This window comes from Plecotus auritus (genome assembly GCF_963455305.1).
Source record: "Plecotus auritus genome assembly, chromosome: 6".
NCBI lineage: Eukaryota > Metazoa > Chordata > Mammalia > Chiroptera > Vespertilionidae > Plecotus > Plecotus auritus.
In genome coordinates this window covers 31,213,433-31,240,018 of record NC_137773.1, presented here as the reverse complement: position 1 = coordinate 31,240,018, position 26,586 = coordinate 31,213,433, and the positions used below count along the sequence as shown (strand labels likewise).

The 26,586-nt window shown below is 40.3% G+C and overlaps 2 protein-coding genes across 16 annotated transcripts in view; both read left to right on the top strand.

The window, feature by feature from the left end:
• MATR3 (matrin 3) overlaps positions 1–3,394 on the top strand; it is a 52,097-nt gene extending 48,703 nt beyond the window's left edge. For 11 of the 15 annotated variants that reach the window (XM_080676438.1, XM_080676434.1, XM_080676425.1 and 8 more), the window contains 2 exons: positions 85–206; positions 2,307–3,394. In XM_080676438.1, coding sequence (XP_080532564.1) covers positions 85–206; positions 2,307–2,357 — 173 coding nt within the window. In that variant the 3' untranslated portion in view covers positions 2,358–3,394. The remainder of the gene's footprint in view (positions 1–84; positions 207–2,306) is intronic. The other 4 variants (XM_080676427.1, XM_080676439.1, XM_080676436.1 and 1 more) reach the window with 1 other exon arrangement.
• Positions 3,395–9,806: 6,412 nt separating this feature from the next.
• Positions 9,807–26,586, top strand: part of PAIP2 (poly(A) binding protein interacting protein 2) — a 27,331-nt gene continuing 10,551 nt past the window's right edge. The window contains exon 1 of the mRNA XM_080672509.1: positions 9,807–9,969. The gene's annotated coding sequence lies outside the window, so the exon portion shown is untranslated. The remainder of the gene's footprint in view (positions 9,970–26,586) is intronic.

Below are 26,586 nucleotides of genomic sequence, written 5' to 3'. Positions count from 1 at the left end.
TGGACTTCTCACACAAAAATAACATTTGAGAACACTAAATTACTCAGTTTACTGAATTTGTAAGAATATATGTTTGTGTTCTAGGTATAGACTATGTGATACCTAAAACAGGGTTTTACTGTAAGCTGTGTTCACTCTTTTATACAAATGAAGAAGTTGCAAAGAATACTCATTGCAGCAGCCTTCCTCATTATCAGAAATTAAAGGTAAGGCTAAATCTGAAAGAGGACAGTTCTTTTTTGAAAACAAATCATAAGTTTATGGAAAGTAAAACATGTATAGTACCCTCTGTGGACTCCATGATAACATTTTTCTTTCCTTATTGATGGGCCATAAGCATTTTAATTCTAGAAACATCTATTCTGCCTCTTTCTAGAGTATCTTCTAATGAAATGATAATTTAGTAATTTCTAACCATGTTAAAAAATTTGTAATAAAATTAAATCTATTTTTAAGTATTTTCAAATGGATGTTGGACTGTAATTTGTCTAATTTGGAAAATACTGGAAGCCTGAAGAGCAAGTGACATAAAGCCTTTTCAGCTTTATAAAGTACTGTGTCCTGTCATACTTAATGAGTTTTACATTGACTTTATTATTTACTAATAATGACACTCTTCAGTATCCTTTTATGATTAATAAGATACAAAGTTAAAGGGGTAAATGAATAGAGCAAAAAATAGCAATCCAAATTCCTATTTGGGTTTTTTTTTTAATTCTATTTTATTGCTTAAAGTATTACAAATATTAGTACATATGTCTCCTTTTTTTTCCACATTGACTTCCTCCCAGCCTCCCCTATCCCCCAGCACATGCCCTCACGCGCCACCCCCAGTGTCTTGCATCCATTGGTTATGCTTAATACAAGTCCTTCGGTTGATCTCTTAAAGTGGGTATTTTAGTTAGTGGCTTTAAGGACTGAGCAATGAGATGGATAATGGGGGAAACCCTAAAAGTAGAGGAGTTAAGCACTCATAATTGTAGGTAACTGTTCTATAACACAAAACTACAAGAGTAGTTAGTCATCCAACATGTTCTATGCATTGACTAGGATAACATTGAATTTAGGAAATCTAGTTCTTGGCAGTATCACATGTTTTAAATGTGTTCTTTGCTGTGAGTATCTTAAACGTATCTTAAGGATATGAAAAAAGAATGGTGGTTATTTTCAACAGTAGGAACAATTTTATATATTTTATCTTTGATTAAGCTGTTTGATGGCAGAAACTATATATATTACCTAGAGATATATAAATATAAAAGTGGTCTCTGGGTGCTTGACACGTTATAAAGAATATCATGCTTTCTAATATTTTCTAGCTATTCTAATTTTCTAGATATTCTATAGGAGGTGGCTCTCTTATTTCCTATTTTAAATGAACTTTGTCAACAAATTGATGTTTCTCCCTTTGTCTCTCCCTCTCAAATTTTAAAAGTGAGAATAAAGAATACTTTAAAAAATATTATATAATACAATATCTTGCTAAGGATAAATTACTTGATACTTTCCAAAGTGGTCATTTTTCTTCTTTTTAAGGATATAATGGCTTCTAAACTTCATCAATTTACAATAACTATACAGTTGATAAATTTCAGCCAAAAGTAAAGAAACCTGATGTTTTACAGTAGATTTTTTTCTTTCTTTCTTTTTTCTTCCTTTTTTTTTTTTTTTTTTAACTTTTATTAATGTCTTAACAGATCTTTGGTGTCTAGGAACTCTAGAGGTTACACATCTAATACAGGGGTCAGCCAGCTACTTGCAGCCCAACCACCTTCTTTTATAAATAAAGTTTTCTAGGAACACAGCACCATGATTCATTTAAATATTGTTTATGGCTACTTATATTATTGTAATGGCAGAATTGAATAGTTGAAATAAAGACCAAATGGTTCACAGACTTAGAAAATTTACTGCTGGCCCTTTAAGAAAAGGCTGCCCACTTGGTTTACTGGAAGGGGGCATTAAATAAATTCATGTCATTTTAACTAATCTATGTTCTTGGAGTGGTAGCAATTCTTTGTAACTGGTCTTGAGATTTTCTGATCTTCATAAATTAGTGTTAATTACACATTGAAATGATTGTCTTTCACATTTCACTATTTTTTTCCCTATGCCTTATTGTAGTGTCCTGAACCATTTTAGTTTTGTACACTAATTGGAATAACTAAATCTTGAAAATAGTGATAAGATTATAGGTTAAATTACACTCAAATCCCAAAATCTGGATAGACTGTTTTATTTTGGAGTTAATTAATCTGTGTTTCTCTTAAGTAATTCAACACCTTTAAATTTTTTTTACTTTCCAGAAATTTCTGAATAAATTGGCAGAAGAACGCAGGCAGAAGAAAGAAGCTTAAGATGTTCAAGAAGCTTAACGATTTCAAGGAAAATAATAGTTCTTCGTTTTTAATGTTAACCTTTTTTAAATACAATACTGATAGTTAGAGGAAAACTATTGTACTCTTTTGTTTAGTGGAAAAATAATAGATGTCTGTTCTTGTGTTAAGTGTTATAGCAAAAACACATATACGGTTAAATTAATGAAGAATTTTTGTTTTATCAGAATGTTAACAGACAGTACTTTATAGAGACTGACTTCGTAAGCTACTTGAGACAACTTGCACCACTAAAAAAATGATACGTAGAACTATTCAAAGAAATGAAATTTAGTAGTTCTAAGCTTCAAAGAAATGTCAAAACTTTTGATTCCATTCAATAAAGAACAAAACCAGTTGTATTTTTATTACTTTTCATCTGAAACATTCCACCTTTTAATCTGAGCCTTGCAGACTTTTCATTTGGAGTTTGAAGCTTTTTTTTGATTGATTGCATTTCATTTTTTGGTAACTTTATTAACTGAAGTTAGCAATTAAAATACAGGTGCAGTTTTCTTTTAATGTTATGCAGTTGTTTAGGTAATAAGAAATATTAAGTAACTGGCTTTAGATTTTGTAATTTTCCCCCCTAAGTTTCTGCTAGATTTCGTATTCTAGGAGTCAATGTATTTTCAGTGAAATGTAAAAATATTCTCATTCTCTTTGACCAGTATTAATTTCTATAGACCTTATTGCTTGTCACTTGAATCCTGTAGCTGTCATACACCTGGTATAAGCAACATTTGATTTTTGAAGTGTGTAAACCATCTTTTCATATTTTCAAGATGTAATTTTACATTTCTGCATTTAAAAACAGTTTGGCCATAATCTAAACGCACGCTTCTAATCCATATACCTGCACATGTGACCTTTGTGAACAGAAATTTGCATGTATTATCTGTGTTTACTTGTAACTTTCTGGTTATATACTGCTTATATCTGTGGATTCAAGTTTCTGAGGTGAAATACCAATAAAAACTTAGGTCATGTTCATTGGTTATACATGTTTGAAATGTTAACCAATATAATTTGTCAGTTGTGGTTTTTATTTGCTGTTACACTTTTTTGCATGTTTTAACAAATTACTACATTTTAAATCTAAAGTGTTCTAAAGAGTGCTACTAAAGATCTGAGTTTTAAAGTTTTGGTGCTAGTGGATTTCTTGTTCCTGTTACTTAACCAAAAAATAGGGCTGTTCGTGGGTTTTTAAAACCTTGGGAGTTTAAAATGCTAAAGACGAAGAAATAGCAAACACTGGTGTTTAGACATGCTTATTTAATAGTCAAATTGGAAATAACATGTAATAGCAAGAATTAGTTGTAGCAGCCTCTTAAAATATGTTAGGATTCTTGGTTTTCAGGATTATCTGTTCTCAATTTTATTTTTTTTAAAAATAACTTACGAATTTTTTTTGAAACACTTAGGTCCAGGTGTATCAAAGGATATATCAAATAGTTGGATACAATTTTATGGTCTTTCTTTGAAGGTCAGATGATAATTTTTTAATGTAACATGCACAAAAAAATCCTTGCCAGTTTGTGCAGTTTAATTTTGGCCTTTACTAACTACACAATTTTATTTAATTCTGACTTTTAACTAACAGCAACAACACGAAGTTTTATGTGTTCAACAGCATTCCTAATTGTTTTGTCTATAATAGCTTTTTCCCCCAGAGGTCCTACTTCGTCAGTGTACCAAGTTACAGAAAAGAACATTTAGTATTTTTGTAGTATTTAGAAAGCAGAACATCTCATTAACTGATAGTGATAAATAAACCTGTAACAGCTATTTCTCAGATTATGGCAAACCTTTATTTAGCAATGTTTCTACTCAAACTTGCTGTAAAGTTTAAAAACATTGGTTCCACAATTTTAGCCTTTAGTTTAATCTTAAGTTAATTCTTTTGAGGGAAACTCTTGGGAGCACCTATTAATTATTATGGCAGGTATTATTAAGGTTGTAAAAGCAGGAAGAATATGCAAATTTTAATCTGGCTTTGTCCGCAGTTGATTTTTGGTGTCTTTAAACAGTAAAATAGGTTCTTGGTGTGTAGTAGAAATCTCCAGGAACACTGCAGGGCAGTTTTTTTTTTTTAATCAAATTATATTTAAGAAAATTTACAGTAGTGTGCAGAGCATTTCTGTACTTTCCCTTATTGATCTCCATTGAATATAGCTGAAAACTCAAGGATTGAGTGGGAAGTGCCCCTTCGGCTCTGGTTCCTATCCTATGAATGTCGGGTAAGGCTGAGTTTTTTCTTCTTCTTTATTGATAACATATGTGGAGATTTTTTTTTCTTTATACTATACTAGTGGTTCTCTATAGTAGTGCATCAAAATTACCTGGACACTGTTGAAACATTACTGAGTCCTGCTCCTAGAATTTCTGATGTGTTAGGTTTCAATTGGGTCTCAACTTGCATTTTTAACAAGTTATAGATGATGGTGATGTCAAGGATAGAGGTCACACTTTAGAGGAAATTGCTTTACCTATAGCTGAAGTGTTGTGTTGTGTTTTGTTTTTTAATGTTTTTATTGATTTTTTTTTTTTAAGAGGAAGGGAGAAACATTGATCATTTGCCTCCCATATGTACCCTATTGTTGATCGAACCAGCAACCTGGGTATGTGCCCTCACTGGGAATCGAAAGGGGATCTTTTGGTGCATGGAACGACATTCAACCAATTGAGCCTCACCAGTCAGGGCAAGAAGTGTTTTTTCATAGGCAGTTGCAGTGAGATATCTGGTGTAGATACTATTACTTGAAAGAACTGGTTTTGCTACTGCTTCATACATACAACCTTGTTACTGGGTCCCATGTGTCCCAGTCTCTGGAAAGTTACTCTAGAGTTACTCTCAAAGAATAGTCTGGTACTTAAGAGGTAATTAAGGGTACTTAAAATGCTCTCTTAAGGAATATCAAAGGAAGGAATATATATATTTTTAATATATTTTATTGATTTTTTTACAGAGTGGAAGGGAGAGGGATAGAGAGTTAGAAACATCTATGAGAGAGAAACATCAATCAGTTGCCTCCTGCACATATTGGAGATGTGCCCGCAACCAAGGCACATGCCCTTGGCCGGAATCGAACCTGGGACCCTTCAGTCTGTAGGCTGACACTCTATCCACTGAGCCAAACCAGTTAGGGCGGAAGGAATATTCTTATTGCAGTGTAAATTTTAGGGGTAATTTTCTCCACATTTCTGCTTTCCAATAGTTACTTACTAAAACTTCTTCACACCCATTATCAACACCAAATTCTCCCTGAAAATCTGCATGGCTCTTTTCCCTCCTGCCCAATTAAATATGCAGATTATCTTTCTAAAAAAAAAAGTATTAGGTAAATGAAGATACAATACCAAATTACTTGAGATTATATAGGAAAAATTCTGGATGAGAAGACTCGGGTAATAGGATTCATTTTTAAAAGACTTAAAGGACTTAACTTAAAAATTTTAGCCCTTTTTTTGAACTTAAGAGTTCTTAAGAAGTTTTATAATTACATAGCATTGAAGAGCTCTAAAAGCCAAGTGTACAGTAGGTAATATGAAAAGGTAAAAGGGCAATCTGTTGGGTGTAGTACACAGAAGTCAACACTCCCACTCCAATATTAGGACATCAGTAATATTTTTAAATCTCGGGTGCTGTTTCCCAGAACCTGCTTTTCTCACACAAAAAATAGAAGTCTGGAAAATCTCTGCATTCTTATTTTGTAGTGTTCTGAGCCTGTGGGAAAGGGATTGCAGTTTAGATGATTATTGATCTGTGGGATGGTGAAATTATTCATACCTCCTAATTCATTTTATTGATGAAGTTGCTACTTAAGCTCACAAGCACCGAGTGTTTTTCAGACCCATGTTTTGTTTTTCACGTTTGTTTTTTTTTATAGGAGAGGAAGGGAGAGGGATAGATAGAAACATTCATCGGCTGCCTCCTGTGCATCCCCTACTGGGACTGAGCCCTCAATTCGTTCATGTGCCCTGACCGAGAATCAAACCCATGACTTCTTTCTTGGTTCACTTACCAACTCAACCACTGAGCAACACTGGCCAGGCAGACCCATATTTTTTTAAACATTTTTATTGATTTCAGAGAGGAAGGGAGAGAGAGAGAGAAACATCATTGATGAGAGAAAATCGCCGATCAGCTGCCTCGCGCATGCCCCACATGGGGGGAACGAGCCCGCACCCCAGGCATGTGCCCCTGACTGGAATCGAATTTGGGCCCCTTCAGACCACAGGCCGACGCTCATGCACTGCGACAAACTGGCTAGGGCAGACATATACCTTTTTAAGGAGCAGCCAAGTTGCCCAAAACCAGCAGCAGGGAAGGGAAGGGCTTGGCTTATGCTGGAAAAAAGGAATTGCCTCTGCCATCCAGTACTCCACACATGTAGGCACACATCACCCTTCTGCTAAAACCTTTATCAAAACAGACTTTTTGTTTGGGGTTTTTTTAATACACGTAAAATTTGTCTTAACCATTTTTAAGTGGTAATATGTTTATACTGTACAATCATCACCTATCCCCATAACTTCATCTTTTAATACTATGCACATTAAATAGTGACAATTCCAGCTATTCCCCAACCATCATTGCAAGTTGTCTATGATTTTTACTACCTCATATAAGTGGAATCAAAGTGTCTTGTGGCATTTCACTTAAGGTGACGTAGTATACTGCAGAGTTTTCATTCTTAAAGGTTGAATACTCCATTGTATGTATATACTGCATTTTGCTATCTTCTCACCGAAATTGTCAACATTAAGAACAGCAGACCATTGCTTCCATGCACAGTGCTTGGCTCTTAAGACTCAGTAATGCTGCGGTGTACATACTCTACATGATACAAGTGAGCACGAAGACAAGGCTATTACTAGACTACTATAGAAATTTGTTAGACTTCATTTCAGGTGTGATTTTTCTCTTGTTTAACAAGTTCAAGCTTTCATAGATTCAGAATAAAATATACAGGAGACAGTAAATCCTTCAAAGTCTGACCACCTATCCAATATAATAAAAGGCTAATATGCAAATTGTTCCCTCTGGAGACTGACCACTAGGGGGCAGTGTGGAACAAAGGAAGGCCCAATCAGCCCTAATCACCAGCCAGGCCTAGAGACCCTACTTGTTCACAAATTTCATGCACCAGGCCTCTGACATATAGATACTGCTATTTTATCATATATTTGCACTTATACTCACACTAGAGGCCCGGTGCATGAAATTCGTGCATGGGGGGGGGGTGTCCCTCAGCCCAGCCTGCACCCTCTCCAATCCAGGACTGCTGGCTCCCAACCGCTCGCCTGCCTGCCTGCCTTCCTGATTGCCCCTAACTGCTTCTGCCTGCCAGCCTGATCACCCCCTAACCCAGCTCTGGGCAAACTACGGCCCGCGGGCCGGGTGCGGCCCGTGGAGCCAAAAGAGCGGAGGGTTCTCTTGCTCTCTCCTCCGCTCCTTTACTTTGAATTTGTATTAGTTCACACAAACACTCCATCCATACTTTTGTTCCGGCCCTCCGGTCCAGTTTAAGAACCCATTGTGGCCCTCGAGTCAAAAAGTTTGCCCCCCCCCTGCCCTAACCACTCCCCTGACAGCCTGAGTGATGCCTAACTTCTCTCCTGCCAGCCTATTTGCCCCTAACGACCCTCCACTACAGTACTGGTCCCCCCCAACTGCCCTTCCCTGTAGGCCTGGTCGCCTCCAACTTCCCTCTGCTGGCTTGGTCACCCCTAACTGCCTTCCCCTGCAGGCTTGATTGCCCACAACTGCCCTCCCTTGCTGGCCATCTTGTGGAGGCCATCTTGTGTTCACATGGGGTCAGCCAACTTGTGTGTTGGAGTGATGGTCAATTTGCATATTACTCTTATTAGATAGGTTAGAGGCCTGGTGCAGGGGTGGGGGCCAGCTGGTTTGCCCTGAAGGGTGTCCCGGATCAGGGTGGGAGTTCCCTTGAGGCGTGGGGTGGCCTGGGCGAGGGGCCTGTGGTGGTTTGCAGGCTAGCCACACACCCCAGCAACCCAAGCGGAGGCCCTGGTATCTGGGATTTATCTTCTATAATTGAAACTTTGTAGCCTTGATTGAAGGAGGCCAAGACAGGCCAGGGCTGCGGAAAGCTTGGCTTCCTCCATCTCCCGGGGCAACTCAAGCCTCCTGCTCTCTGCAGTTCCGTGGCTGCCGCCATTTTTGTTGGGATTTATTTATCTTCTATAATTGAAACTTTGTAGCCTTGAGTGGAGGCCTAGGCTGGCCAGGGTGTGCGGAAAGCTTGGCTTCCTCCATTACTGGAGAAACCCAAGCCTCCTGCCCGCTCCGTGGCCGCAGCCATCTTGGTTGGGTTAATTTGCATACTTGCTCCTGATTGGCTGATGGGTGTGGCTTGTGGGTGTAGCAGAGTGTTGGTTAATTTGCATATTTTTTCATTAGATAGGATATACCTATATTTTTAGAAAATTATAAATGCTGTTTTGTAACCTGCTTTTGGGGGAAAATTATGGGTATTCCACATCAATGAGTATACATCTTTCTAATAACTAACTTTGTTCAAAATATTTTAGTTCCCTATTGATAGGTTTTTAGTTTTTTTTATTATACATAGATATGAATCTATACTTAACATCAAACCTGTATGTGGAGTGTTTCAGTCAGATTATCTACATACAAGGATGTAAAAGGTTAATAATAAATAATGCAAAATAAAAGGCTAATATGCAAATCAACCGAACAGTGGAATGACCAGTAGCTGTGATGTGCACTGACCACCATAGGGCAAACATTCAACACAGGAGCTGCCCTCTGGTGGTCTGCGCTCCCACAGGGGGAGCACCGCTCAGCCAGAAGCCAGGCTCATGGCTGGTGAGAGCAGGGGTGGTGGCAGAAGACTCTCCCACGTCAGCAGCAGCACTAAGATGTCCAACTGATGGCTTAGGCCCACTCATGTGGGGAGTGGGCTGGACATCCCCTGAGGGCTCCCAGACTGCAAGAGGGTGCAGGCCAGGCTGAGGTGCACACACACACACACACACACACACACACACACACCAGTGCACACATTTCGTGCACCGGGCCTCTAGTATAATAAACTTAAGTGAACTCACAACTGTAAACTGACTTTTGCCCAACCCTGTATAATAAAAAGGTCTGCAGGAAGGTGAGTCTAAATCCCTGTGTCTTTTCAAGGATTTCTACAATCCCTAGCTTCCCTATTCACTGCATCTCATCATTCTTGAAAGGGGAGAGTGTATGGTCAATGGGGGGGCTCCACTCGAGTATATCCCAGTTTACCCCGCGGCCGCCAGGGTACATCGGAAAGGCCGTTGCGCATGCACACTTGAGCCACCTGGGAGATGAGAACTTTGAGGTTGCGCGTTCTATCGCGCGCTCTCTAGTGGCCACGGAGGGCAACGCTGACAGGGCGAGGGGGCGGAGCCTACGGCGGCGGAAGTTAAGTCACTTCCGGGCTGGGTGTTTGTTTGGACTGGAGAAGGGAGGCGACGGGCGAAGCGCGCGTCGAGCGGGGGAGCGGCGCTGCCTGTGGAGATCCGCGGAGGCCGACCGGATTCGTTGGCTGCCGTCCCCGCTGCCGTGCACTGGGTGAGGGATTCCCTCGGGCGGAGCGGCGAGGAGGGTGCAACGGTTCTGGCGGTCGAGGGACAGTCCCTCGACAACGGCTGAGGGGCTTAGAGGGTCCCTCGGGTTGTTTGGTCACCTTAGCCTTGTAGCTTCTTAATTTTTTGCTGCTTTCAGCCGAGTACGAGGGATGAGCTTTAATTGACTTACTCTCTTTTTTCTCTAAGAAATGGCCGTCGCTTTTTTTCTCATTGTCATTATTATTTATGATTTGGATCTCGCAGCACTTTATCCGGGTCCTCGGTGGCGCGCGAGGGTTGCTGGGATGGTACTTTCTCGCTCCCTCCTCCCCCCTTTCCAGTCCCTTCACACACACCCCTCTGGTACTCTTTTCCCCTTCTCCCCCACGGCCGCCTGGCAACAAAGCTCATTGTTTCTCCCCCAGTTTACGCCTGCGCGTCACCACGCGCAGCCCCTACTTGCTGCGCGTGCGCGTTCCGGAAGCTGGGAGAGGGTAGAGAAAGGGGCGGAGGGACTGGCGGGCTGGCGAGCGTCCTAGGAGAGCTTTCTGCAACGGACCACCGGCCTGTATCTCTGATTGCGTTTCTTCGCTTAACGATACTCCTTATTTCTACTTATATTGCATCCCATGCTCATATTGCATCCCATGCTCCAGATAAGGAGAGCCTTTGTTACTGGAATCCCTAGTCCCCAGGAGGGTTTTGAGCCACATGAACTTTCAGGGCCTGTCCAATTTATGCTTGGATTCTGGTCACTTTACTTTTAATTTCTCTCTGCTACTTTGTGCTTATTCCTCACCATCAACAAATATATATGGCTTATGAAGTTTTTCAAAACATTTGCTGAAGCACCCAGCAGTAGTCTTTTCTAGTGATTCCTAAAAGGGGCCTTTTCTGCTTCCTTTCGTTGTCTTGTTTTCCCTGCTTTTACCGCCGCATCATCTCACAGAAACCACAATTTCTGGAAGGAATTTGGCATCCAATTTGCTATGGGAGAAGGTGACAGCTGACAGCTTTTGACACTTATTTTGACAAAGGACAGTTCCCATTTTGCTTGTGCTGGCTAGTCTTTTTTTTTTTTTTTTTTCCCAATATATTTTTATTGCTTTCAGAGAGGAAGGAAGAGGGAGAAACATCAATGATGAGAGAGTCATTGATGGGCTGCCTCCTGCACGACCCCACTGTGGATCGAGCCCCACAACCTGGTCACGTGCCCTTGACCTGAATGGAACCTGGGACCCTTCAGTCCGCAGGCCGATGCTCCATCCATTGAGCCAAACCGGGTAGGGCTGGATAGTCTTGTTTTGTACCTTTGTGGCATGATTTTTCATAAATTGCATTTGAGCATTTAATCAGGTGTTAGTTTGCATTTTTATTAAATAGCCTTTAAATTTTCATACCCTGCAGGTTAGGTCCCCAAATAAGAAAAGGGTCTCCATAAGGATTTTAAATTATATTTCCAGTGTTTACTGTTCGTGCTTCTGTTCCCAGTTTATAAAAGAGGATAGCCCACAAGTTAGCCTGTTCATGCTACTTGTTAACTGTGAAGTTAAACAAAACTTTTTCCCCACAAATATGTGTCTATGACAAATGAAAATAGGTAACTTCAGAAAAATTATAGCGGATTTATTTTTCTTTAAGGGATGGGAATTAGATGATGGAGGCTCAATGTAATGGTTAAAACGCTTGGAAGCTTGGCAATTTTTACTATAGTATGTTGCATATTGTTCCTTAAGAGTTCGAATTGAGGTAGGTAATCTCTACCCTATTTGGGACAGAATAAGTTTTTTCCCCCAATAAGTACTCTGCATCTTATTCAGACTTACATCTTTATGACTCTAGAGAGGATGCTCCAGTTTTAATTTAAAAAATAAACATTTATAAAAAGTCTGAATATTGTGGGAGATGAAAGAAGATGGAAAACAAGGCCACTATTTCTTTTTGTGCTTTTACATATTCTTGTAATTTGCAAACTATTTTCACATTTATAATCATAACAACCTTGAAATAAGCAGAGCAAGCTTTATCTTGCCCATTTTGAAATTGAGGCTAGAAGCTTGAAAGGTTATTTTATTAGGCACATGCTTCTACAGCATTTAGAAATGCCAGGTGTTATTCTAAGGCTTTTGGAAGTATTTAATCTTTGCTGTCTCTAAAGGTAAGTACTACATACTAAAGATAACAAATGAGAGATGTGATGTAACTTGCCCAATGTTCCACAGTTAGTAAGAGCCAGCATTCAAAAATCCAAGTAGTCCAGAGATTATGTGCTCTTAACCATTATACTGTGCTGCCTGTGATTTTAGTGACATATCCAGGATCCTGTGGGTGCTTAGTGGCATATCTGGGATTCGAACCCAGTCCAAGATTAAAGTTGTCCCAAGTTATTGCCTTTGTGATCTGGACCACCCTGTTTACAGGTGACTTAATAGTTTGCATTTGATGTAGACTAAGGTTCAATTCCAATAATTCAATCTTTTTTTTCTTCTTAATTTTCTCATTATTTAGAGCAGTGCTGCCCAGTGAGATAGCTACTAAGCAACCATGTCTATTGAGTGCTTGAAATATGGCTGGTGCAACTGAAGAACTAAATTGTAATTGTATTGAATTGTAATTCACTTAAATTTAAATAGTCACACGTAGCCAGTGGTTACCACATTAGATGGTGTAGTTTAGAAGTTTGAATTGCCTCTGCTTTTTTTTTTTTTTTTTTAATATATATATATATTTTTTATTTTTTACAGAGAGGAAGGGAGAGGGATAGAGAGCTAGAAACATTGATGAGAGAGAAACATCCATCAGCTGCCTCCTGCACACCTCCTAAGGGGATGTGCCCGCAACCAAGGAACATGCCCTTGACTGTAATCGAACCTGGGACCCTTCAGTCCACAGGCCGACGCTCTATCCACTGAGCCAGACCAGTTAGGTGCCTCTGCTTCTTATTTCTTTTCTTTTTTTTAATGATTTTAGAGAGAGGGAGGGAGAGAGAAGCATCAATCAGTTACCTTCCTCACACACTCCAGCTGGGGATTGAACCTGCACCTGGGCATGTACCCTGACCATCCTGGTTCATGGGTCGACACTCAACCATTGAGCCTCTCTCACTAACTGCTGAAGAGACAACTTAGTATGCTAAAATGTACATAAATATTTATATGTAAGTAAAGTTAAAAAAATCACAGTAGTTCAAAGTAATCCAACAGAATACATTAAGATAGTGTCTTTGGAGTCATATTAATGAAAAAAGAACTTTATTTGAATTTTAATGAGAATTTTTACAGGGTGAAATGGGGGTGGGGGAGAGTTTCTAAAACTTAAAAGATTTCCATATTTTAAATTTTTGTAGAGAATATAAAAGAATGGACATTGCTGGGCCTGGCCTGGTGGCTCAGTTGGTTGGAGCATCATCCCATACACCAAAAAGGTTGTGGGTTCAATCCCTGGTTGGGGTATGTATAGGAGGCAACTCATCGATGTTTCTTCCTCCCACCCCTTCCTTTCCTCTCTAACGTCAAAACATCCTTCGGTGAGGATTAACAAATAAAAAAGGATGGACATTGCTGGAAAGCATTACATGTAAGAGGCATTTCAGGAAGGAAAAAACAGCTGAAGGTATAAGTTTGTAGGTTGAAAGTGCCAGGCAGCATTAATAGGAAAAACTGCTCTCACCTAACCAAAATCTAGTGAAATTTTTTAATTTAAGTGTTAAGGCTCTCAGCTAAAAAGGATATTTACAAAAGAAAGAAAATTAGTTTTCTACAAACAGTGAAAGCTTATAATATTTGTAGGTTATTGACAGAAGTCTAAATCTGTCCCACTTGTTATTCAAATATAAAGGCAAAAGTTTTGCAGTGACTTAGAAATAGTTAATTATAAGTGTTCAATTTTAAAATTATTTGAAAAGATACATACTGTAAGGGAAAACCTAATAGTGTGAAGCTAACAGTGATAAATTATTTCCATAAAACTGAGGAGAATGAAGTATGGGGGAGGAAGTTGATAAATAAAATCATTCTTGCCGAAACCGGTTTGGCTCAGTGGATAGAGCGTCGGCCTGCGGACTGAAGGGTCCCAGGTTCGATTCTGGTCAAGGGCATGTACCTTGGTTGCGGGCACATCTTCAGTGGGAGGTGTGCAGGAGGCAGCTGATCGATGTTTCTCTCTCATCGATGTTTCTGGCTCTCTATCCCTCTCCCTTCCTCTCTGTAAAAAAATCAATAAAATATATTAAAAAAAAATAAAATAAAATCATTCTGTTGGTCTGGCCTTCACTGGGAGCAGGGACTGGGTTAGGTATATTAAAGAAGGAAAAGCATTCTGAATGTCTTGAATTGCATAGGGGTGTATAGAATATTTTTTTAATTGATAGGAAAGTATTTAATTTGACAATAGATGTAAGTCATGCTGTATACCTTAAACTTACGCAGTGCTGGTGTCAGTTGTATCTCAAACTGGAAAAAGAAAACAACAACACTGATTCCTCAGTAGTTTGTAAGTCAAAGAAAATAAAGTACTTTTAAAAATCCATTTAAAATAGAAAAACAAGCACTACAGGAATAGAATGTAAAAAGACAATCAGATATGAAATTATGATGGAAAACTTCAAACCAAACGTCAATTATCAAAAATGTTAATTTCCTATGAGACATTATTTGGGTCAAATAATCTAACTTATAGTAGAGGACTTGATTTAAGTCACTTTCAGAATTTAGCAGATAAAGTAAAAAAGATCAATCTAATATATATACATCATTTTTGTACCTTAGAAATTGAAATCAAACATTTTTCCCTATAGGCCCAAAAAGTAAAGGCTTTTCTGGCTATGTTTTATAACAATAAAACTAGAAATTAGGGTATCAGAGGTAACCAAAAGAACTTTAGCTGCTTGGAAATTAAGAAAGGGGAAAAAAAAGAAAAATATTCTTGCAAATCTGTGGCTCATTATAATTAAACTAGAGGCCCAGTGCATAGATGCACTGGTCGGGTATCTCGGCCTAGCCTGTGGGGATCAGGCCGAAACTGGCCCTCAGACATCCCCCGAGGAGTTCCGAATTGCAAGAGGGCACAGGCCAGGCCAAGGGACCCCACCGGTGCACGATTGGAGCCGGGGAGGGACCGCGGGAGGGCTCCAAGGCATGTCCGGCCCGTCTCGCCCAGTCCCAACCAACATCCAAATTATGGGGGTGCCAGAAGAAGAGAGAGAGCAAGATACTGAAAACCTATTTGAAGAAATAATGACAGAAAACTTCCCCCACCTGGTGAAAGAAATAGACTTACAAGTCCAGGAAGTGCACAGATCCCCAAACAAAAGGAATCCAAAGAGGACCACACCAAGACACATCATAATTAAAATTCCAAGGGCAAAAGACAGAGAGAGAATCTGAAAAGCAGCAAGAGAAAAAGTTACCTACAAGAGAATACCCATATGACTGTCAGCTGATTTCTCAACAGAAACTATGCAGGCCAGAAGTGGGTAGCAAGAAATATTCAAAGTGATGAATAGCAAGAACCTACAATCAAGATTACTCTACCCAGCAAAGCTATCATTTAGAATTGAAGGTCAGATAAAGAGCTTCACAGATAAGAAATAGCTAAAGGAGTTCATCACCGCCAAACCAGTATTATATGAAATGCTGAAAGGTATTCTTTAAGAAGAGGAAGACGAAAAAGGTAAAGATAAAAATTATGAACAACAAAGTGACAAAAAACACATATCAACAAGTGAATCTAAAAAGCAAGTGAATAAAAAATCTGATAAACAGAATAAACTGGTGAATATGATAGAATCGGGGGCATAGAAAGGGAGTGGACTGACAATTCTCGAGGGAAGGGGGTGTGGGGGATGTGGGAAGAGACTGGACAAAAATCATACACCTATGGATGAGGACAGGGGCGGGTAAGGGCAGGGGCTGGGGTGGGAACCGGGTGGAGGGGACCTATGGGGGGAGGAGGAAAGAACAACTGTAATAATCTGAACAATAAAGATTTATTAAGAAAAAGAAACCATGTATCCCTTAGCTGTCATGTAATATGTAATCCTTTGTGACTAACTTCTTTCACTTACCATACCGTTTTTTATTGTTCCTGATATAAAGTATCAAGTATTTAATTTTTTTTTTAAGTTTTTTGTTTTGTTTTGTTTTTGTTTTGTTTTGTTTTTTAATATATTTTATTGATTTTTTACAGAGAGGAAGGGAGAGGGATAGAGAGTTAGAAACATCGATGAGAGAGAAACATCGATCAGCTGCCTCCTGCACACCCCCCACTGGGGATGTGCCCGCAACCAAGGTACATGCCCTTGACCGGAATCGAACCAGGGACCCCTCAGTCCGCAGGCCGACGCTCTATCCACTGAGCCAAACCGGTCTCGGCCAAGTATTTAATTTTTTAAAATTTATCTTTATTGTTGAAAGTATTACATATGTCCCTATTTTTACTCCATTGACCCCTTCTAGCCCACACCCACACACACTCCCACCCCAGGCCTTCACCCACACTATTGTCTATCCATGGAAGTAATCCATTTCTTTTAATGTTGAGTAATATTCCATTGTATGGACATACCACATTGTATTTATCCATTTATCAGCTTGGTCCCTTTGGGTTGTATTTACTTTTTGGCTATTAAAAATAATACTGCTGTTATCCTAGCTGGTATGGCTCAGTTGGTTGAACGTCATTCTGTGCACAGAATGGTTGCCAGTTGGATTCCCAGTCAGGGCATATACCCTGGTTGCGGGCTGGATCCTTGGTTGGGTTGCACATGGGAGGCAGCCAATCAATGTTTCCCCCTCTCCTTCCCTCTCTCTAAAATCAGTAATATATACTAGTATATGTAATGCTGCTATGAATATTTGTGTAAAAGTTTTGTGTTAAGTATTTTCTAGCCATTCTAGTGTTAAGTGGTATCTCATTGTGGTTTTGATTGCATTTCCCTGATAGTTAATGATTTCCAGTATCTCTTCATGTGTTTATTGGCCATTTATATGTCCTTTTGCGAACTATCTATACCAGTGGTCGGCAAACTGCAGCTCGCGAGCCGCGGTTTGCCACTCTATTGACTGATGAGTTTGCCAACCACTGGTCTATACAGTCCTTTGCCCATTTTTAAATTGGGTTGTTTATCTTTTTTTATTGAGTTGTGATCATTTTTTATATATTTTAGAATAATCAGGGGTCCTCAAACTTTTTAAACGGGGCCAGTTCACTGTCCCTCAGACTGTTGGAGGGCCGGACTATAGTTTAAAAAAAACACTATGAACAAATTCCTATGTGCACTGCAGGCCGGGGACGAGTCGGCTGCTAAGCAGGACAGGCAGCGGCACCCGGTGGGCTGGATAAATGTCCTCGTCGGGCCGCATGTGGCCCGTGGGCCGTAGTTTGAGGACGCCTGTAATCTCTAATCAGATATGATTTGCTTCTCAGCTTCATTTATATCTTTTCAGAGATTCTCTGCATTTGTAAACCATAAAAACACACAGGACCCCCCCCCCCTTTTACATATATGAATTTAGTACAGTAAAAATCTCGATATAATGGACTAAATTGGGTGAGGGGAGGTACCTGTTAAATCCTAAAGTCCATTATATAATGAAGTATGTTTTCTTAATGTATATGTTAAAAAATTGCCAGTTTATTTAGTTTACCTGTTTTTGCTTACCTAGACACATTTGTGTAAATAAAATTAAGTGTTATGAAGAGTTTAATTTTACAGAAGTTTCCTATATGTATTGCTGTAATTTTAAATTTATACTGAATAGGTCTATTAAACATGTGCATTCACCAGTCTTGTTAAAGATGTACTAGTTTTAAGCATTTGAAATTTTACAAATTTATAATTTTTTTCTCATCAGTTGTTTTGGCTTAACTAAACTTTTATTAAAATTCTCTTTTTATTTTATTTTTTTAAAAAATAAATCTTTATTCAGATTATTACAATTATTTCCCCTTTTTCCCCCCATAGCTCCCCTCCACCCAGTTCCCACCCCACCTTCTGCCCTTACCTCCCCCCCACTGTCCTCATCCATAGGTGTATGATTTTTGTCCAGTAACTTCCTGAACCCCCCCATACCCCTTTCCCCCTGAGAATTATCAGTCCACTCCCTTTCTATGCCCCTGATTCTATTATATTCACCAGATTATTCTGTTCCTCAGGTTTTTAATTCACTTGATTTTTAGGTTCACTTGTTGATAGATATGTATTTGTTGTTCATAATTTTTCTCTTTACTCTTTTCTTCTTCCTCTTCTTTAAGAATACCTTTCAGCATTTCATATAATACTGGTTTGGTGGTGATGAACTCCTTTAGCTTTTTCTTATCTGTGAAGCTCTTTATCTGCCCTTCAATTCTGAATGATAGCTTTGCTGGGTAGAGTAATCTTGGTTGTAGGTTCTTGCTATTCATCACATTGAAAATTTCTTGCCACTCCCGTCTGGCCTGCATAGTTTCTGTTGAGAAATCAGCTGACAGTCGTATGGGTGCTCCCTTGTAGGTAATTAACTGTTTTTCTCTTGCTGCTTTTAATATTCTCTCTTTATCTTTTGCTCTTGGCATTTTAATTATGATGTGTCTTGGCGTGGTCCTCTTTGGATTCCTTTTGTTTGGGGTTCTGTGCACTTCCTGGACTTGTAAGTCTATTTCTTTCACCAGGTGGGGGAAGTTTTCTGTCATTATTTCTTCAAATAGGTTTTCAGTATCTTGCTGTCTCTCTTCTTCTGGCACCCCCATAATTCTGATGTTGGTACGCTTGAAGTTGTCCCAGAGTCTTCTTACACTATCTTCAACTTTTTGGATTTTTTTTTTTGCTTTTTGCTTTTTCGCTTGAGTGTTTTTTGCTTCTTTGTATTTCAATTCTTTGTTTTGATTTTTGTGTTCCTCTTGTATGTTTTTGGGTCTCTGTATAATATTTTTTATTTCAGTCAGTGTACGTTTAATTTCTAGTTGGTCCTTTTTCATATCTTTGAGGGTCTCGTTATATTTATCAGCCTTTTCTAGGATATTCTTAAAAAGCCTTATAACCGTGGTTTTGAATTCTATATCCAGTCGTTTGTTTTCCTCCATTTCTTTCGTTTGTGATCTGATTCTTTGATGCCGCATTTTCATTGCTTCCCTGAGTTGGTAAGGTAGATTTGTGTGCTAGGTTTCCAATATGGCCCGGTGGGTCTGCCTCCCCAGTTAACCTGAAGTGGACACTCTTGGTGCACCCCTTTGTGGACTGTGTGTACAGCCTTGTTGTAATTAAGTCTTGATTGTTGTTGGTATCACTGGGAAGAATTGACCTCCAGGCCAGTTGGCTGTAAGGATCAGCTGTGTCTATGCTGGGAGAAGTTCGGTGCTGGAGACAGCCTTATAGGATTATACTTGCCAAATTGCAATAGCCTCTGTGCTCAGCTTGGATGGGGTGGAGTCTGAGTCTTGGCTTCCCGTCAGCCTTACCCTTGCGCGCATGTGCGCGCCTTCAGACCTCCGCCTTCCCCGGCTCCCGAGTCTCCGCCCGAGAGTCCAGACTCCCCCCACAAGAGCGTGGGTCCCCAGGGGCTCGCCTGGAACCGGGGTTCAGTGCAATCAGAACTGGGGCCCAGTGCAGTCGGGAACCTCCGACTCCCTTCCACTAGGGAAAGCCTGTGGCAACCTCAGCAGCCTTTGTGCGCACTGGCACGCGCCCACTTTCAGTCCTCCGCCTTCTCCGGATCCCGAGTCTCCGCCCGAGAGTCCAGACTCCCCCCACAAGAGCGTGGGTCCCCAGGGGCTCGCCCGGAACTGGGGTTCAGTGCAGTCAGAACTGGGGTTCAGTGCGGTCGGCGGCGGCTTTCCCCTTCCGCCAGAGAAAGTCAGCCAGGCTCTCAGCCGCCCTTCCTCTCTGCGCGCACAAAGACCCTTTGCCGTACCTCCAATTCTCTGTGAGCTTTTCTCTTTCCTTCTAGTTGTAGAATTTTCACTCAGCCAGCTTTCCTGTGGTTCTGGATGGTGTCCGTTCTGTCTTTTAGTTGTAGTTTTGAAATTGTTGTGCGAGGCAGCAGTTTAGGTGCTTACCTATGCCGCCATCTTGGTTTCTCCTCTAAAATTCTCTTTTTAAAAAAGTTAGTTTAGATCATATCAAGTCCATATAGTTTTAGACTCATTTACCTTCAGGAATCACCTAGTGATCACAAACTATTCCTGAGTATAAGGATAAAATTTTTTTTTCTAGTTTGTTTATGTTTGAAAGCTATTTTCTGCAGGGGTCTAGCATTCTGAGCTTGCAGTTACTTTCTTTCAGTGTAGTCTTACTTTTCATTATTTTTTAAAAGCAGCTGATTTTTCTTATTTTAAAAAAAACTAATGTTTGTTGATTTTTGCCTTTAAGAATTCTATGGTATTCTGCAGTTTGACTATAATGTATCAAACTTTGTATCTATCTTATTTTGAGATTCTTGGGCTTCTTAAACATATCGGTTGATGACTTCATCAAATCTGGAATAATCAGCCCTAGCCGGTTTGGCTCAGTGGATTGAGTGTTGGCCTGCGGATTGAAGGGTCGGCGGTTTGATTCTGGTCAAGAGCACGTACTTCTGTTGCAGGCTCGGGTGTCATCCTTCCATTTTCCCCCCCACCCCACCTAGTCCCCTGGGTTGCAGGTTTCATGCAGGTCTTGGTTGGAGAGGCAACTGATTGATGTGTGTCTCTCTCTGTCCCTCCCCCTCCCTTCCAGTCTCTCTAAAAATCAATGGAAAAAATATGCTCTGGTGCGTATTCGTTTAAAAAATCTGGAATAATCAGATCCTTCCTCTGCCCCATTTGTGATGTTCTTCCCTCTGCCCCTGCATTGCTTGAACACTTTTTTGTATTTTCTGTCTTTGTCTTTGATGTTTTCTGGATAATCTTTTATCTTCCAGTTCTTTGTGTTTTGTTTTATTTTAAGTTTATGTTGTGATTTCTATATATCTAGAAGTTTTATTGTCTGTGTTCCCATTCTACTATGCACTTTTTTATACTCTGCTGTTCTCTAAAGATATTTTCAAGCTTGACATGTAATAATCATTTGTTTTGTCATCTGTGTTATATAATCCCAATATTTAAAGTTAGGTATGGGTCTGACATTGCCTTGTGTAAATTGTGCTGCTGCTTGTTCATTGTGTCTTTTTCCTTCTGGAGTTATTTTTAATGCTATATTGTTCATTGCCCTGGAAAAATTACTTGTGTAGATCCTAAAGCCTAGAATGAAGATGCCTTCCTCCCAGGGACCAGGCAGTGGCACTGGGACACTAACAATTCAGGACCACTTCATATTCAGTTCATGACTTGGGATGTTCTGGACCTCCTAGGTGATGAGAATTTCTTCCTCCTATCCTCAGGAGAATCATCCATAGGCACAGTGTCTGTTTTCCCTTCTACCTTTTCCTCTTAATTTGCTTGGTGGGAAGCAGGGGTTACTTTAGGTTTCCCCTACCCTGAGCATATAGCCCTTAAGGGTTCTGGTTTAGAGTGGGGAGGATTTTCTATTCATTTTTCCTTTTCTTTTTTCAATCCTCACCCGAGTATATTTTTTCCATTGACTTTAGAGTGGAAGGGAGAGGGAGAGACAGACAGAAACATCAATGTGAGAGAGATACATCGATTGGTTGCCTCCCGCATTCCCCCAACTGAGGTACGCACCCTTAACCGGAATTGAACCCAGGAGCCTTTAGTCTGCATGCTCTATCCACTGAGCCAAACAGGCTAGGACAGTGGTCGGCAAACCGTGACTCGCGAGCCACATGCAGCTCATGAGCCGCGGTTTGCCGCTCTGTTGACTAATGAGTTTGCCGACCACTGTCATATACTACCCTTTACCTTTTTGCACACAATATGCCACAATTGCCTAATCCTCACAGCTTCCAACTACACGGTAACATTTAATCTAGTCCAGTGGTTGGCAAACTCATTAGTCAACAGAGCGGCAAACCACGGTTCGCGAGCCACGGTTTGCTGACCAATGGGCTAGGGCTCTTCATTTTTCCACTTTGACTTCTGTGCTTCTTGCTCCATAAAGCATCCAAGGAGTCAACCCAATGAACCCTAATGGGCAAAAGCCATCAGTGCAAAGGCAGCTTCCTTGTTTAAAAGTTCCACTTTGCTTTCTGAATTCCCACTTTATTTTCTTGTCAGCACTTAGTGCTTTTAAGGATTTCTTATAAAATATCTCTACTTTTTAGTAAAAAGACTAGTTCAAATAATCTATACCACCATTATTTGTTTGTTTGTTTTTTAAAAAAGTCCTGATTTATTTATATTTTAAGGAATTAAAACAATTCCAAGTAAATAGGTATACTGTCTTCTTGGCCAAAGACTTAATATTTAAAAAAAATCAATATCGATCAAGTTGCAAAATTTAATAAAATTCTAGTCAGACCATTACAGACAAAATGATTCTAAAGTTCATATGAAGAATAAATACGCAAGCTTTTCTAAAACCCCAAAGAAAGGTAGGGAAGGGAGTTCTGCTTATTAGATATTAAAACTTACTGAAAGGCTACTGTAAACCTAGTAACTTTTATTTCAGTTATTGTCGTTTTTAGTGCCACAATTTCACTTTGGTTTCTTTTTTTTATATTTTTCTCTATTGATGTTTTCCCTTTTTTATATATATATATATATATATATATATATATATATATTATTGATTTTTACAGAGAGGAAGGGAGAGGGATAGAGAGTTAGAAACATCAATGAGAGAGAAACATCGATCAGCTGCCTCCTGCACAACCCCCACTGGGGATGTGCCCTCAACCAAGGTACATGCCCATGACAGGAATCGAACCTGGGACCCTTAAGTCTGCAGGCCGACGCTCTAGCCACTGAGCCAAACCAGTTGGGGCAATGTTTTCCTTTTTTTTTTTTTTTCAATGTTTTCCTTTTGATGAAACATCATTCTTATGGTTTCCTTTAGTTCTTTGAACATATTTAAAATACCTACTTAAAGTCTTTGTCTAGTAAGTCCAATGTCGGGACTTCCTCAGGGACAGTTTCTTTTCTCTTTTTCCTGTGTATAATCCATATTTTTCTATTTCTTTGCATCCTATGTTATTTTTATTGAAAACTGGACATTTTGAATATTATAATGTGGCAGCTCTGGAAACCAGATTCTCCCCTCTCCCTATGGTTGATCTGCTTGTTGTAGTTGTTTGCTTAGTGACTTTTCTAAACTAATTTTGTAAAACTTTGTAATATTTTTTGTGTGTGGCCATTGAAGTCTCTGTTCCATTAGCTTAGTGGTCAGCTGGTTACTTAAAAGAGATTTCCTAAATACCTGTAAACAAACAAAAAAACATACAAAACTCTCCTAGTTTTGGCAGATGGTCTCTTATGTATGTTGAGGCACACCTTCAACACTCAGGCAGTTTACAACTCTTAGCTCTCACTTAACATGCAAAACCTGAAGGTCATCCAGAGGTGAGATTGTAGGGTCTTCTCAGTTCTTTTCCTAAAGCATCTCCTTCACCAGTGTCTCCTCCCAGGCTTTTCACTTTGTCTATTTTTTTTTTAATACATTTTTTTTTATATTTTATTGATATTTTACAGAGAGGAAGGGAGAGGGATAGAGAATTAGAAACATCGATGAGAGAGAAACATCGATCAGCTGCCTCCTGCACACCTCCTACTGGGGATGTGCCCGCAACAAAGGTACATGCCCTTGACCGGAATCGAACCTGGGACCTCCCAGTCCGCAGGCCGACGCTCTATCCACTGAGCCAAACCGGTTTCGGCAATGTCTATTTTTTTTAAATGTATTTTATTGATTTTTTACAGAGAGGAAGGGAAAGGGACAGAGAGTCAGAAACATCGATGAGAGAGAAACATCGATTCAGGTGCCTCCTGCACACTCCCCACTGGGGACGTGCCCATAACCAAGGTACATGCTCCTGACCGGAATCGAATCTGGGGCCCTCCAGTCCGCAGGCTAACGTTCTACCCACTGAGCCAAACCGGTTAGGGCTTTGTCTATTTTTTTTGTCCCAACTATTATTTCTTCACCTAGGCAGCATTGGCTACATTCGGCTTTATATGTTGAACATATGCCAATCACTTTATGATTTTACACTTTAAAATCGTAAACCTTATGCTGCTTGAACTATATATTAAATTTTTTAAAATAGCAAACATAAAAAGGAAGCACTATAAAAAGTGGTTCAAGAAGTGTCAAGAACAGGTCATAGAAGAAAATTAAAAATCCAATACATCACCTTATATTAGAATACCTTGGATTAAATAATTATAAGTCTATTGACTTTCTGAAAGTAAATGATCTTTAACCCTCTGGCTTTCACTTGACTGGCTGTAGCCAGAAATTGGTCAGCAGTTGTTCCTTCCCTTAGCTGTCTAAGGTATAAGATTAGTGCCCAGACTCCCAACTTCATTCTTTTTGCTTCAGTTATTACTTGTTTCCAAATATTGCATGACAAAGTAATTTCATTTACTTAGATTTCATAGACTCTTTCATTGGAACCTATACCAAATTTATAAGTTGTTTGATGACATGCTAACAGGCAAAAAGCTGAGGTAAGGCCTTGTCGAATGCAGGGATTGGGCCCTTTTTGCCAAGGATTGTTTATATTTTATTTGTTACTGGTTGGCATTAAACAAGGAGGAAATCATCCGAGTTCTTTGGGATTCCCAGACTACAAAGTTTGCTGAAACAGATTTTTCATTGTGTTATGCCAGTGGTCGGCAAACTCATTAGTCAACAGAGCCAAATATCAACAGTACAACGATTGAAATTTCTTTTGAGAGCCAAATTTTTTAAACTTAAACTTCTAACGCCACTTCTTCAAAATAGACTCGCCCAGGCCGTGGTATTTTGTGGAAGAGCGACACTCAAGGGGCCAAAGAGCCGCATGTGGCTCACGAGCCGCAGTTTGCCAACCACAGTGTTATGCAAACTTGTGCTCATAAAATACATGGAAAACACTTTTTTAAAAATTTTTTTTGGCCCTAACCAGTTTGGCTCAGTGGATAGAGCATTGGCCTGCTGACCAAAGGGTCTGGGATTGTATTCTGGTCAAGGGCATGTACCTCGGTTGCAGGCTCCTCCCTGGTCGGGGCGTGTGCAGGAGGCAACCAATTGATGTGTTTCTCGCACATCGATGTTTCTCTCTGTCTTTCCCTCTCTCTTCCACTCTCCCTAAAAACCAATGGAAAAATATCCTCAGGTGAGGATTAACAAAGAATTAATTAAGTAATTAATTAAAATTTTAAAATGTTAAAAAAAATTTTGCTTTTGTATATAGGCCCGCTTTAGTCACCTTGAAAGCATAGTGTGTGTTTGTTTGTTTGTTTTTATAGGTTTCAGAGAGAGGAAGGGAGAAAGAGAGAGAATCATGGATCGGCTGCCTCTTGCACATTCCCTACTGGGGATCAAGCCAGCAACCCGGCATGTGCCCTGACAAGGAATTGAACCATGATCTCCTGGTTCATAGGTCAGTGCTCAACAACTGAGCCACACCGGCTGATGGCCTCTGCTTTTCATAATATTTGAGGCAAATCTAAAACTTAATTTGTGTAAAGATGAACACATAAATGTTCGGTAGCCTGATAATAATTTGCCCTGGCCCATGTAGTTCAGTGGTTAGAGTGTCAGCCCACACACCAGAGGGTTGAGGGTTTGAGACCTGGTCAAGGGCATGTGCCTGAGTTGCAGGTTCAATCCCCGGCCCTGGTTGGGGCCCACACAGGAGGCAGCCAATGGATGTATATTGTTAATATTTCTCTCATTAGTGGAACAAATCTCCTCAGGTGAGGATTAACCAAAAAAAATGAGTAATTTTCTTTAGAGGAACTGATTCCTTTTTAGTCAAAACTTCCTATCTAATAAAAGAGTAATATGCAAATTGACTGTGCCTCCGCAGCACCCACAAGCCGTGCCCACCAGCCAATCAGGAGCGGGTATGCAAATTAACCCAACCAAGATGGCTGTGGTCATTGGAGAGAGCACGAGGCTTGGGTTTCCCCAGCAATGGAGGAAGCCAAGCTTTCCACCTGCCCTGGCCTGCCTTGGCCTCCACTTAAGGCTACAAAGTTTCAATTATAGAAGATAAATAAATCCCAACAAAAATGGCTGTGGCCACGGAGCAAGCAGGAGGCTTGGCTCCACTCAAGGCTACAAAGTTTCAATTATAGAAGATAAATAAATCCCAGCTACCAGGGCCTCCACTTGGGTCGCCGGGGGGGCGTGGCTGGCATGCAAACCACCACAGGCCCCTCACCCAGGCCACCCCATGCCCCAAGGGAACCCACCCTGATCCAGGACACCCTTCAGGGCAAACCAGCTGGCCCCCACCTGTGCACCAGGCCTCTATCCTGTCTAATAAAAGAGTAATATGCAAATTGACCATCACTCCAACACACAAGATGGCTGCCCCCGTGTGGTCAAAGATGACTGCCCCCAAGTGGACACAAGATGGCCAGCAGGGGAGGACAGTTGGGAGGGACCAGGCCTGCAAGGGAGGGCAGTTGTGGGCCATCAAGCCAGCAGGGGAGGGCAGTTGGGGGAGGGACCAGGCCTGCAAGGGAGGGCAGTTAAGGGCGATCAAGCCTGCAGGGGAGGGCAGTTAGGGGTGACCAGGCCGGCAGAGGAGGATAGTTGCGGCAACCAGGCCTGCAGGGG